Source organism: Argopecten irradians, chromosome 7, assembly GCF_041381155.1.
Source record: "Argopecten irradians isolate NY chromosome 7, Ai_NY, whole genome shotgun sequence".
NCBI lineage: Eukaryota > Metazoa > Mollusca > Bivalvia > Pectinida > Pectinidae > Argopecten > Argopecten irradians.
In genome coordinates, this window is record NC_091140.1 from 3285503 (window position 1) to 3300163 (window position 14661).

Here is a 14661-nt window from a genome sequence, read left to right on the forward strand (position 1 = left end):
GTGTCATAATTAGATTAACATCAATATAATTTTTTACATTTTTTTTCTATAAATCATGAAATCAATTTATCAAATTTTTAGTAAATCCCAATAATCCAGTAAATTATTACATTGTGTCTTATTTTGAACTACATGTAAATTTGAAGAAAAAAAAACTGATATAAGAAAATATTTTATGTTTTTTTTTACTATATTTTTGAATTTAATTTTTTTGAAAAATGAAGGGGATTTTGTCCTCTTTTCCATAGCTTTTGTCCTAGGGGCTTATGTCCTAAGGGGCTTTTGTCCGGGGGGGGCTTTTGTCAGTACCCCAATGTGTACAGATATACTGAGTTGTACCTTTGAGCGCCCGGATGTACCTTTGTGTGACGTCATCGCCATCTTTTATGAAATCTCATATTATTAAGATTGGTTCATATTTACTCATGTTATAGTGTTCAAAATATTAATAGACGACTGATGATGACGACAAAAGACTATCACAATAGGTCACACCTATTAAAAATTCAAGTGTAATACAATTTACTAATAGTTTTACAGAAATAAGCCATAAAAATTCTATTTAAGAAAAAACACTTTTATTATCACAGGTATTATTGTATCAACAACAGTTTAAGTCACATCTCACAGCTAACAATGTTCTGTGGCTTTCTATAATACAACCTTACCTATATACAATCATGGTTACAGTGTGTGACTCGGACGAACCATCACTATTTGTGGTGGTGCAAATCACAAGTTTTGGCCGGGTGAAAAATATTGTCTAAACACCTTAAAAGTATTCAAAATACTACGATATTATGGATATTTTTTTTCATTTCAACCATTTCATACAGTTTCAAATAATATATTCCATAAATTTTAAGCATTAATACAGGTAGTTAAATAATTTATCACTTGTCATGTTGAACATAAATAAATAGTAAAGACCAGTCCATATTTATATTAGGAATTAGTCAATTTGTGTATGATATACGAGTTATTTACTTTCAAGCATTATGTATAATGAATAGGTTGACATAGCTCCTCAGAAAAGAACAACCAAACAGGTCATACACAGCACTATCAATGATATCCTATATACAGGTCATCCAGAACTCCTCGGGGAATAGACATTACATATTCTCGCGATAATACCCGATGAGTTCAGGATGATATACCGGTACAATGTATCCAACCTCTAACAACCAACTAAAATCTTTTCAATTTATATAATCATTTCTCCACACTATAACCATACCATACTCTTTACAGTTATTTGATATTTTTTGTCAACATCACCAATTACCATTTTCTATAAAGAATGTGTTAAGGCTATAACAGAAGCAAATTTTGTTGGATCTAGACGAAGGGAAGTAACTCTGTCTGTTAGTGATTTACCTGGTAGGTAACAGCATGTAATATCACATAGACTAAGTGTTAACAACATGCGTAAATATTTCATCATATCTGTGAAAACATGTCGCGATGTAATATAAACTACAGACAAACAAACAAGCTATGAATTGATCTGTTCTCTATATTACATGTTCCATACAATTTGCTGATTAAGATTACATAGAATGATTTTTCATGGATAAAACAATTACGTGTCTATTGAAAATAACAGTCTGATTGCACATACACAATATTTCACAATATCAAAGTTATTCAGTGGGTCTCATCTAGTCCAGATTTCTACACATATTGCAGTCCAAAACGGGGGAATAACACTATTGCATTGGGAAATCAATGGCACCGACTTGTGGTATTCTATGTATTATGACAACATACTTTACATAGTTACAGGGTTGCCACCTCTCACGTCCTCGGTGGGAGACTCACGATAATGAACAATTTCTCCTACTAAGTTAGTTGTAAGAACATGTTATTAGATACATATCATGTCAGCCAAACAAATACTCTGCTGCCTTGTCCAGACAGACATCTTGTTACAAACCCAGAAATACTGTGTTCATGATTGATATCAAGAGTATTAAATATATGTAATAGTGTAATACTATTTAAACAAATATTAATGTTAAGATAGACAGAGAGAGAGCATATGACCATCATCGTACATGTACTATGGATAAGACTCTAACATTAGACGGTGATGAGTGACCATCATTGTACATGTACTATGGATAAGACTCTAACATTAGACGGTGATGAGTGACCATCATTGTACATGTACTATGGATAAGACTCTAACATTAGACGGTGATGAGTGACCATCATCGTACATGTAGGTACTATGGATAAGACTCTAACATTAGACGGTGATGAGTGACCATCATCGTACATGTACTATGGATAAGACTCTAACATTAGACGGTGATGAGTGACCATCATCGTACATGTAGGTACTATGGATAAGACTCTAACATTAGACGGTGATGAGTGACCATCATCGTACATGTACTATGGATAAGACTCTAACATTAGACGGTGATGAGTGACCATCATCGTACATGTAGGTACTATGGATATTGACCATCATTGTACATGTACTATGGATAAGACTCTAACATTAGACGGAGATGAGTGACCATCATCGTACATGTACTATGGATAAGACTCTAACATTAGACGGTGATGAGTGACCATCATCGTACATGTACTATGGATAAGACTCTAACTTTAGACGGTGATGAGTCCTTTAAAAGTCCTGCTATAGCAGATAACTTTAACTGATATGTCTGGGCCATTGTTGTGACTTTTTTGTCACCTGATATACATGTGTCTAAAATCCCTATCACAGATCAGACATTACACAGTAAATGATCTAATGAGGTGATTTACTGAGGCTGGCCATTGTTACTTCTGGCCGCACAGAAGTCCTTGACCACTTCCTTCCCCGTCGTCTTGGCAGCCCGTTTAGCCAGGGCCTTGATCCCCAGCTGGTCAACATTATAGGCCGTCATAGCTACATTTCCTACTGTGTACAGTGTGTTCTCCGTCAACTGACCAGCACTTGGTCCATACCTGGACAATAAATATTTCATCTCCAACTCACTATCGAATCTTTTTATATGTTTCTTTTTCCAATCTCTTTTATTTTTCACTTATCTAAAATAAAGCTTTATATGTCACATACAAATGGCAACAAGTGTATATTTAGTATGCGGTATGTTTACACAATTAAATATACAACCCCAGTATTATAAGTAAAGTAAAATTCTGATGGGTTTTTTAATTTCAGGACATAAAAACAATCAATGATTAAATTTATATCGTCATAATGATGACATATCATTTTGCATACAGGGTGATTTTTTATTACCTTTATTTGGAAAGTTTACATCATCTAAAGCTAAAGACCTTGACAAACTATTGAAGGGTTCAGTGTTATATGTTACTTACTTGTGGTCGACGGTACGGACAGTTTCCTGGGCAATGTTTTTGGCCAAAACCTTTGCAGCAGCTTCCAGAGACATATATACTGTACCGAAACCTTCAACAAATTAACATGCACAATCACAGATATGTACACATTTTTTTTATATAAGCTGGTTTTTCTTTACAATTTATGGTAGGTGAACATTGTACCAGGTAGGTGTTGTCATTAAATAAAAGTAAGCACATACATGTATCTTTTGTCTGGTTTGATTAGTTTAACATCCTTATAACAACCAGGGTCATTTAAGGAAGTGCCAGGTTTAGATGATGGAGGAAAGCCGGAGTACCTGGAGAAAAAACACAGACTAGCAGTCAGTACCTGCCAATTGCCCCACATGGGATTCTAACTCATGACCCAGAGGCGTAAGACCTGTCGGGACAGCAGAACCACTCGGCCACCAAGGAGCGGCCCTCTAACCTTTTGAATATCCTACCATACGAACATATAAACTAGAGTCAGTACATTTCCAATCAGATACCAGCTAGATACCCCCTAAAGACAAACTCAATGTAGTATTGTACCTTTGACTCCAGTGGCAGCGACCTCTATGACATCATCCACTTTTGACTTCCCGTCCGACGACTTTTCTGTAACTGATTTAGGTAGAACTTTCTGGCCTTGTTTCCGGATGTGTGGTGCCACTTCCCTAGCAACAGCAACTGTGGCCTCTCCCAGCTTGGTTACTATAGAGATAAAGAAATAAAAGTTTGTAATGGGATGGAATGACCAATTTGATCATTTGAAATCATTACAACAGTGCTTTGGATGAACAAGCCAGATATGTATGGAATACAAAAACAAACACTTTTATCTTGAAATTTATACAAGCACCAAGTTGCAACAACAGATGAAAAACAAGTTTCCTCAAGTCTGTATCTAACAGACTTCCACTTACCTATAAATGAGCTGACTTTGATAGCCACATTAGCCCCAGACCTGGCGTAACGTGCCCCCTGCTGTATTCTAGGATCAATCTCTTTTGCCTTTTCCTCTGGCTTCAGCTTTTCTCTCACTTTCTCAGATCCAAACCTGATCAAGTTACCTGTCTTCTCTGCACCTTTTCCTACTCCCCATGATATCCAATCAGCCGCTGTCAACGACAAAGTAATTCTGTATCAACATTTTGGTTTTAAGACAACAACAAAGCAATTCTTATCAACTTTCTGGTTAAGACAATGACAAAGCGAATTCTTTATCAAAATTCTGGTTTTAAAAGCGATATTTTATATTTTTATATAACACACAAATGAAAATTAATTAAACAAACTACGTGAATGAATAAAATCTTATATCATTTACAGCTTTACTTACCAACAGTTATCCCTTTAGTAATTTTCTCAGTTGTAGTTGTCTCCCCTGTTTGTCCGGAGGCTGTCGAGGCCTGGTCAGTGAGGCCCCCTACAGCCTGTGGCCCCTTGGTCTGTTCTCTCTCCCCAGGAGCCTTTTCATGAGGCCCCTTGGTTTGCTCTCGCTCTGCCGCAGTAGCCTCGGGTGACCATCCTGAAGCGGCAAGTGGAGGGGCAGAGGGGTTAACAGGGGACGGTTGTTGCTCCTGTAGAGCAGTAAGTGATCCCAGTGTTCTCTCAAAGTTCTGTCTCTCCTCACCAGAGATATTCTGGGGCAGCATAAGCCCCACAGCACCACCTATCAAAAACAATCCCGAAAAAATACTTTTTAAATAAAAAATTCAATTTTAATTCAAAAATTCAATTTGTAATGACATGGAATTACTGAGCATCATTTATTCGAATGTGGGCACAAATTTTCAAACTCCGCGAAAAGGTTAAGCTCCTAAAAAATAGTCCCTATTAATATGAGTAACCTTTTTTGTCCATGTGATTTGATTAAAGCAAAGAGTAACTTGACCAAGTTTCAATTTAAATGAATGTAATAATTAGTGGTGTTTGACGATTAATCAAGTTCATCGAGCATGGTTTGGGGTGTTTGACCAATTAACTGATTAAGAAATATGTAATCGAGTTTCATGGGCCCGATATCATGATAAACAAAAATTTAGCCAGTCAGTAAAACATGCAAGAAATGTCATAGAAAACTTGTCGCAATCAATCGAATATGTTTGTTGTTGCTCATATCATTTCAAATACCAAGCGTCTAAGCGAAATGAAGCACTATGTAAAAATGCAAATGTTTACAGGAGTATTCGAAAACATAAGCAACCTTGGAACATGGCAACACTTGAGCCTGTAGAAGAAAGTTTGTACAATTTTCCTGGAAAACGTGGTTCCACAAAACTGAAGATCGATCATAAAATTTCAACCTTTTCCTAACACTAGTAATAATGGAAATGAAGCACATAATATTGTGCTGATCTTAGTCTTGTGTTCCTATAGCCTATCATTGAAGGAAAATAACACCATGTACTTCAACACCTGCATGTTGATTCCTGACAATATCCTGAAAACCAATATCAATATCAAAACTTTTTGTTTACCTTGCTGTTGTGATGCCAGATCAGGGAAGATGTATGCCCCATTTGTGGCCCTCAGGGCTGGCGACGTCCCAGGAACCAAGGGGTAGTACCAGTCATGTACCTGGAGGAAGGCCGGAGGTTGCTGTGAATTACTCGCCTCGCCTGGTGAGTTATCATTGAACCTAGCAATCCTTAGAGCAGAAGGGTAAGATGGAGCACTGACATATCCTTCAGGGGAAATATAAAATATCTGCACATCATTAGCTATCGATAATATTTCGGTTGCATTTGCTTCCAATGAGTCCAATCCACTTTGAGAATCACTCATGATACTGTCGCCGATTGATAGAAACGCCTCCTCACTGATTCCTGTACTGGACATGGCCTGGTCATACGACGGAGGAGAGTCAAGGTCCATGGTCGTCTCCGAGGATGTGTGACCATTCGTGTGAGTAATCACCTGTGTCTGAAGTGTTTGTAATCTGTATGTTATCTGTAACTTTGTCTTTGTCATTTTTTGCTGCATTTGTTTTGCTGTGTCTCTGTCCTCCTCTTTATCACAGATTTTCTCGGCATCCATTTCTAGAGCTTGTGTTAAGTTTTTAAGTCCATCCTCATATGCCTTCATGGCAGCATCCATCTGTCCCTGCTCATCTAAAGACAAACCCTGCTCAATGTTCTGGTAGGCCTTGTCATGACACTTCTGAAAAGTTCGGAATGTTTGCTGGCTAAGCATGCTGACCGGTGGGGGTGGACGGGCAGGTCGTTCTCGGCCCTGGGGTCGGGCGGGCATTTGGCACTCGGCCATACTATACTACAATCAAGAGACAAAATTTTAAGTTTCAATGATCAATTTTCAAGCATAATCTTCATATAGATTCCAATCTGTGTCATTGAGTTAATGAACAAGAGATCCCAGAGGGATCTTGGCGCCCACCAAAGAATGATCTATATCTGACAAAGGAAAGATGGATCTTTTCTCTACTTTTTAAACTTTTTCAAACATACTACATATAAAATTTGAGACAGATCTTTTCAGTACCTTTTGAGAAATAGAGGTAACAAACTTCAACTATCAAAATCCAAGATGACTCCTTAGCGGCCATCTTGTTAATCAATCGGTCCCAAATCACAATATGCACAACTAGGGCCCTAGGGGAACCTACATGTGAAATTTGAGAAAGATCCATTCAATACTTTCTGAGAAATAGCGATAACAAACTTTGAATATAAAAATTCAAGATGGCTGCCTGGCAGCAATTTTGTTGACCGATCGGTCCCAAATCACAATATGCACAACTAGGGCCCTAGGGGAACCTACATATGAATTTTGAGACAGATCCCTTCAGTACTTTCTGAGAAATAGCGATAACAAACTTTGAATAACAAAATCCAAGATGGCTGCCTGGCGGCCATCTTGTTAACCGATCAGTCCCAAAATGCAATATGCACAACTAGGTCCCTAGGGGAACCTACATATGAAATTTGAGACAGATCCCTTCAGTACTATTTGAGAAATAGCCATAACAAACTTTAACTATCGAAATCCAAGATGGCGGCCTGGCGGCCATCTTGTTGACCGATTGGTCCCAAAATGCAATATGCACAACAAGGGCCCTAGGGGAACCTACATATTAAATTTGAGAAAGATCCCTTCAGCACTTTTTGAGAAATGGGGATATCAAACTTTAACTATCAAAATCCAAGATTGCTGCCTGGCGGCCATCTTGTTTTTCCTATCAGACTCAAAATCTGTATGGCACAAATAGGGACCAAGGGTAACCTCCATGTGAAGTTTGAACAAAATTCCTTCAGTAGTTCTCAAGAAATATCGATAACAAACTTCAACTGCCAAAATCAAAGATGGCTGCCTGGCGGCCATCTTGTTTTTCCAATCAGCCTCAAAATCTGTATGGCACAACTAGGGACCAAGGGTAACCTCCATGTCAAGTTTGAACAAAATCCCTTCAGTAGTTCTCAAGAAATATCGATAACAAAATTCAACTGCCAAAATCAAAGATGGCTGCCTGGCGGCCATCTTGTTTTTCCAATCAGCCTCAAAATCTGTATGGCACAACTAGGGACCAAGGGTAACCTCCATGTGAAGTTTGAACAAAATCCCTTCAGTAGTTCTCAAGAAATATCGATAACAAACTTCAACTGCCAAAATCAAAGATGGCTGCCTGGCGGCCATCTTGTTTTTCCAATCAGCCTCAAAATCTGTATGGCACAACTAGGGACCAAGGGTACCCTCCATGTCAAGTTTGAACAAAATCCCTTCAGTAGTTCTCAAGAAATATCGATAACAAACTTCAACTGCCAAAATCAAAGATGGCTGCCTGGCGGCCATCTTGTTTTTCCAATCAGCCTCAAAATCTGTATAGCACAACTAGGGACCAAGGGTAATTGCCATGTGAAGGTTGAACAAAATCCCTTCAGTAGTTTTTAAGAAATAGTGATAACAAACTTCAACTGCCAAAATCAAAGATGGCTGCCTGGCGGCCATCTTGTTTTTCCAATCAGCCTCAAAATCTGTATGGCACAACTAGGGACCAAGGGTAACCTCCATGTGAAGTTTGAACAAAATCCCTTTAGTAGTTCTCAAGAAATATCGATAACAAACTTCAACTGCCAAAATCAAAGATGGCTGCCTGGCGGCCATCTTGTTTTTCCGATCAGCCTCAAAATCTGTATGGCACAAATATGGACCAAGGGGACCCTCCATGTGAAGTTTGAACAAAATCCCTTTAGTAGTTCTCAAGAAATATCGATAACAAACTTCAACTGCCAAAATCAAAGATGGCGGCCTGGCGGCCATCTTGTTTTTCCAATCAGCCTCAAAATCTGTATGGCACAACTAGAGACCAAGGGTAATCGCCATGTGAAGTTTGAACAAAATCCCTTCTGTAGGTTTTTAAGAAATAGTGATAACAAACTTCAACTGCCAAAATCAAAGATGGCTGCCTGGCGGCCATCTTGTTTTTCCAATCAGCCTCAAAATCTGTATGGCACAACTAGGGACCAAGGGTAACCTCCATGTGAAGTTTGAACAAAATCCCTTTAGTAGTTCTCAAGAAATATCGATAACAAACTTCAACTGCCAAAATCAAAGATGGCTGCCTGGCGGCCATCTTGTTTTTCCGATCAGCCTCAAAATCTGTATGGCACAAATATGGACCAAGGGGACCCTCCATGTGAAGTTTGAACAAAATCCCTGTAGCAGTTTTTAAGAAATAGTGATAACAAGCATTGTTTACGGAAGGACGACGGACCCCAGACGCCGGATGAAGGACGACGGACCACGGACGCAGGGCGATTTGAATAGCCCACCATCTGATGATGGTGGGCTAAAAATACTGGTGACACATAATCAAATCAAACTATGAATTATAACAAACTTAAACTTGCTTTGTACCCCTAACCTTTAGACCTCCAACCTCTTACTCTATAACTTATACCTGACTTTGGTAGGATATTGTAATCCCTGAATCTGGGAGCTAATCTTTTATCATACAAATCCAACACTTAGTTCAGACAAAATTCTAGGAAATAATTGATGAATTCCTCATTTCACAGGAACAATATCTATAAGGACTCTGTTCAGGTGACAAAATTACTATGCAGTTTTGCACAAATGTATACACATATAATTTGATTGTACCTAGATTTTGTTTATAGTCTTGGTCAGTTCCATTAAGTATAATGTGTCAAACGGTTAGCAGGACCTAAATATTTAAAGGCCCCCTATCTTTCCGGAGCAAAACATAAAGGTTTCTTAAAAAACATTAATAACATCAGAAAATATATACAGATGGTCTAAGATGAGGTTACAAGACCAAACATATGCAAGATTACCTGCATAATATATGAAAACATTGGAAAGTTACTTCGCTGTTTTGTCAGCTGGCACAGTGTTAGTCAATTCAACTACCACGTGGTATTTTGGATGGTGGCGGAAAACATAAGACAACCTGTGTTATGAAAATTATCATTTTATTCCTTTTAGTATTTTTTTTCAGTTACAAAAGTAACTTACTTTACACCATTATCAACATTGAAAATTTTGAGCTTCAAATTTTACTTCAAGTTAAAAATACGAAAAATAATTAGTTGTATCCCGAAAAAATTTCATTGCACTATATCCTATATGGAATGAAGTAATGATTGCGCATGCACCAAAGGCAAATTTATTTTATGTTATTTTTTGTGTTAATTAGGCATATATATACACGATTAAACACTAATTATTGTTCAAATGCTGAAAGTCGTTTATGCTCCGTCAGCGATGGAGCATCTTTAATGGAGAGTTAATAAATTTTAAAAATCAAAGAGGGTCTTTAATTGGCAGCTGTTTTCCTCTGTTAGTCCAACTGTCACATGCAAGTATGTTGATTAAGATATCAACTTATTTTGGTTTAAACTTTTACCCACTAGATAAAATATTAGTTTTAGTCTGGGTAATATCTTATATATGTTGTGGTTGTGATTAATCAATTAATTTCCCAATCTTGTATTAAATTTGAAAAAAAATATATAGGAAATTCCCACAAAACAAGTAAACAACTGTGTGAAAATAATCGTAATACAGTATCAAAATATCATCACTCTTTAAACAGCTTGTCAATTACCTTCCTATATATCTTCCTGTATATGTTTACTATGAAATATGATATATCTAGTACAGGAAGTCATCCATTGACAGTGGAATATTCTACACCTAGTAGACACTCTATAGGTTTGTGTGTATAGCCATTTAATACTGTGTATTGTACAATTACAGATACTGTATCAATTATATGTACGTACTTCCTTATTTTCTCTGTCATATTCATCCTATATGGGTATGTCAGTGTTATCATCATCCTATGGGTATGTCATTGTTATCATCATCCTAACGTATGTCAGTGTTATCATCATCCTATAGGTATATCAGTGTTATCATCATCCTATAGGTATGTCAGTGTTATCATCATCCTATAGGTATGTCAGTGTTATCATCATCCTATAGGTGTGTCAGTGTTATCATCATCCTATAGGTGTGTCAGTGTTATCATCATCCTATAGGTATGTCAGTGTTATCATCATCCTATAGGTATGTCAGTGTTATCATCATCCTATAGGTATGTCAGTGTTATCATCATCCTATAGGTATGTCAGTGTTATCATCATCCTATAGGTATGTCAGTGTTATCATCATCCTATAGGTATGTCAGTGTTATCATCATCCTATAGGTGTGTCAGTGTTATCATCATCCTATGGGTATGTCAGTGTTATCATCATCCTATAGGTATGTCAGTGTTATCATCATCCTATAGGTATGTCAGTGTTATCATCATCCTATAGGTATGTCAGTGTTATCATCATCCTATAGGTATGTCAGTGTTATCATCATCCTATAGGTATGTCAGTGTTATCATCTATAGTATGTCAGTGTTATCATCCTATAGGTATGTCAGTGTTATCATCATCCTATAGGTATGTCAGTGTTATCATCATCCTATAGGTATGTCAGTGTTATCATCATCCTATAGGTATGTCAGTGTTATCATCATCCTATAGGTATGTCAGTGTTATCATCATCCTATGGTATGCCAGTGTTATCATCATCCTATAGGTATGTCAGTGTTATCATCATCCTATAGGTATGTCAGTGTTATCATCATCCTATAGGTATGTCAGTGTTATCATCATCCTATAGGTATGTCAGTGTTATCATCATCCTATAGGTATGTCAGTGTTATCATCATCCTATAGGTATGTCAGTGTTATCATCATCCTATAGTATGTCAGTGGTATGTCAGTGTTTATCATCATCCTATAGGTATGTCAGTGTTATCATCATCCTATAGGTATGTCGTGTTATCATCATCCTATAGGTATGTCAGTGTTATCATCATCCTATAGGTATGTCAGTGTTATCATCATCCTATAGGTATGTCAGTGTTATCATCATCCTATGTATGTCAGTGTTATCATCATCCTATAGGTATGTCAGTGTTATCATCATCCTATAGGTATGTCAGTGTTATCATCATCCTAGTATGCGTGTTATATCATCAGTTGTTAGTGTTATCATCATCCTATAGGTATGTCAGTGTTATCATCATCCTATAGGTATGTCAGTGTTATCATCATCCTATAGGTATGTCAGTGTTATCATCATCCTATAGGTATGTCAGTGTTATCATCATCCTATAGGTATGTCAGTGTTATCATCATCCTATAGGTATGTCAGTGTTATCATCATCCTATAGGTATGTCAGTGTTATCATCATCCTATAGGTATGTCAGTGTTATCATCATCCTATAGGTATGTCAGTGTTATCATCATCCTATAGGTATGTCAGTGTTATCATCATCCTATAGGTATGTCAGTGTTATCATCATCCTATAGGTATGTCAGTGTTATCATCATCCTATAGGTATGTCAGTGTTATCATCATCCTATAGGTATGTCAGTGTTATCATCATCCTATAGGTATGTCAGTGTTATCATCATCCTATAGGTATGTCAGTGTTATCATCATCCTATAGGTATGTCAGTGTTATCATCATCCTATAGGTATGTCAGTGTTATCATCATCCTATAGGTATGTCAGTGTTATCATCATCCTATAGGTATGTCAGTGTTATCATCATCCTATAGGTATGTCAGTGTTATCATCATCCTATAGGTATGTCAGTGTTATCATCATCCTATAGGTATGTCAGTGTTATCATCATCCTATAGGTATGTCAGTGTTATCATCATCCTATAGGTATGTCAGTGTTATCATCATCCTATGGTATGTCAGTGTTATCATCATCCTATAGGTATGTCAGTGTTTCATCATCCTATAGGTTGTCAGTGTTATCATCATCCTATAGGTGTGTCAGTGTTATCATCATCCTATAGGTATGTCAGTGTTATCATCATCCTATAGGTATGTCAGTGTTATCATCATCCTATAGGTATGTCAGTGTTATCATCATCCTATAGGTATGTCAGTGTTATCATCATCCTATAGGTATGTCAGTGTTATCATCATCCTATAGGTATGTCAGTGTTATCATCATCCTATGGGTATGTCAGTGTTATCATCCTATAGGTGTGTCAGTGTTATCATCATCCTATAGGTGTGTCAGTGTTATCATCATCCTATAGGTATGTCAGTGTTATCATCATCCTATAGGTATGTCAGTGTTATCATCCTATAGGTGTGTCAGTGTTATCATCATCCTATAGGTATGTCAGTGTTATCATCATCCTATAGGTATGTCAGTGTTATCATCATCCTATAGGTATGTCAGTGTTATCATCATCCTATAGGTGTGTCAGTGTTATCATCTAAATCATCATTTTTACCTAAAGCAACAAAAATTTTAATTTACAAATGTTTTGTTTTATCAAACTTTGACTATTGTCCCCTTATTTGGCATTTCTGCAGTATTTCTGCAACTAGAAAAATCGAACGAGTGCAAGAGAGGGGCTTGCGATTCATTCATAATGACCACACCTCTAACCTTAAAGAACTGCTAGCCGGATCAAATTTGTCTTTTTTACATGTCCACAGGATGAAAATGATGGCCTGTGAGGTTTTTAAAATTTTTAACAATATTGCTCCTGACTACATACGTCACCTTATTAAAAAACAAGAAAACACTTATAATTTCAGATCTGAAAACAAAGCAAACCTACCCAGAGTTAACACCACCAGGTATGGTAAGAAATCATTCAGGTACGAGGCGTCCCGCATATGGAAACAGCCTCCCAAATGACCTGCGTAAGGTTGAAAACTATGCAGAGTTTCGGAGGCTGCTACGTAAGTGGGACGGCCCGGACTGTAAGTGTAAACTTTGTTCTTAATGTCTCCCTGCATCCTGTGGTGTAAACACTGTCTTTATGTCTTTATTTTATTTTTATTTTGGTTTGCTTTGTTGCTTGTTTTGTCACCCCTTTTAATATAAATTTGTAAAAAATTCTGTGATAGCTTATGTAGTGCCTGTACTTATAATTACTGACAACTGTGATGCTTTAGTTTTAATTTCTGTTATATATACAATATACTTTGTTTTGTCGAAATACAAGCTCGAACGAGCTTATGTTACCATGTTTTATATATTCGACACTAAATAAAGTTTCTTGTATCTTGTATCTTGTATCTTGTATCTTGTATCATCCTATAGGTGTGTCAGTGTTATCATCATCCTATAGGTATGTCAGTGTTATCATCATCCTATAGGTGTGTCAGTGTTATCATCATCCTATAGGTATGTCAGTGTTATCATCATCCTATAGGTGTGTCAGTGTTATCATCATCCTATAGGTGTGTCAGTGTTATCATCATCCTATAGGTATGTCAGTGTTATCATCCTATGGGTAGGCCCTATGTCAGTGTTATCATCCCATGACATTGAATATAACGTCTGTCATATGTCACGTTATGTCTCCAGTATTGTCATTATGAGTATAAAGTTAACTTCTTACCTATTAAATGTGTCCTCGACGAAAAAATGGAATGGTGCGACTTCTAATAAAACACTTATTGTCAAGTCTAGTATTTTGCCACGAACAGCATATGTTAGTTAGACCTACAATTAAGTTTGTTATGATGATGATGGCCAAATACGTGAAAATGAGTCATCCGGAAGTTGATGTTCGTTAACTACAACTGTGGAACAGACTAATGATCTGAGTAGTGAGGAAATTGACCGGACGGCCTCACGAATCTCATGCATCGTTTAAAATTAAACTCTTTTTCAATTAATCCTGTTTATTAAAGCTTTTATTGACAATATCATATACAACAGTATCGATTTATATAAGATATTGCGTATTTTTACCTATTAATGCTAATACTATTTTTA

General features: G+C 36.9%; 1 protein-coding gene across 1 annotated transcript; it reads right to left on the reverse strand.

The window, feature by feature from the left end:
* Positions 1-2467: 2467 nt before the first annotated feature.
* On the reverse strand, positions 2468-14464 carry LOC138327296 (spartin-like). The gene is made up of 7 exons (XM_069273276.1): positions 14282-14464; positions 5835-6627; positions 4694-5026; positions 4278-4472; positions 3904-4065; positions 3346-3436; positions 2468-2967 (listed from the first exon to the last, which is right to left on the reverse strand). The coding sequence occupies exons 2-7, from the start codon at positions 6619-6621 to the stop codon at positions 2781-2783; spliced, it is 1755 nt and encodes a 584-aa protein (XP_069129377.1). The 5' UTR covers positions 6622-6627; positions 14282-14464; the 3' UTR covers positions 2468-2780.
* Between the last annotated feature and the right edge of the window lie 197 nt (positions 14465-14661).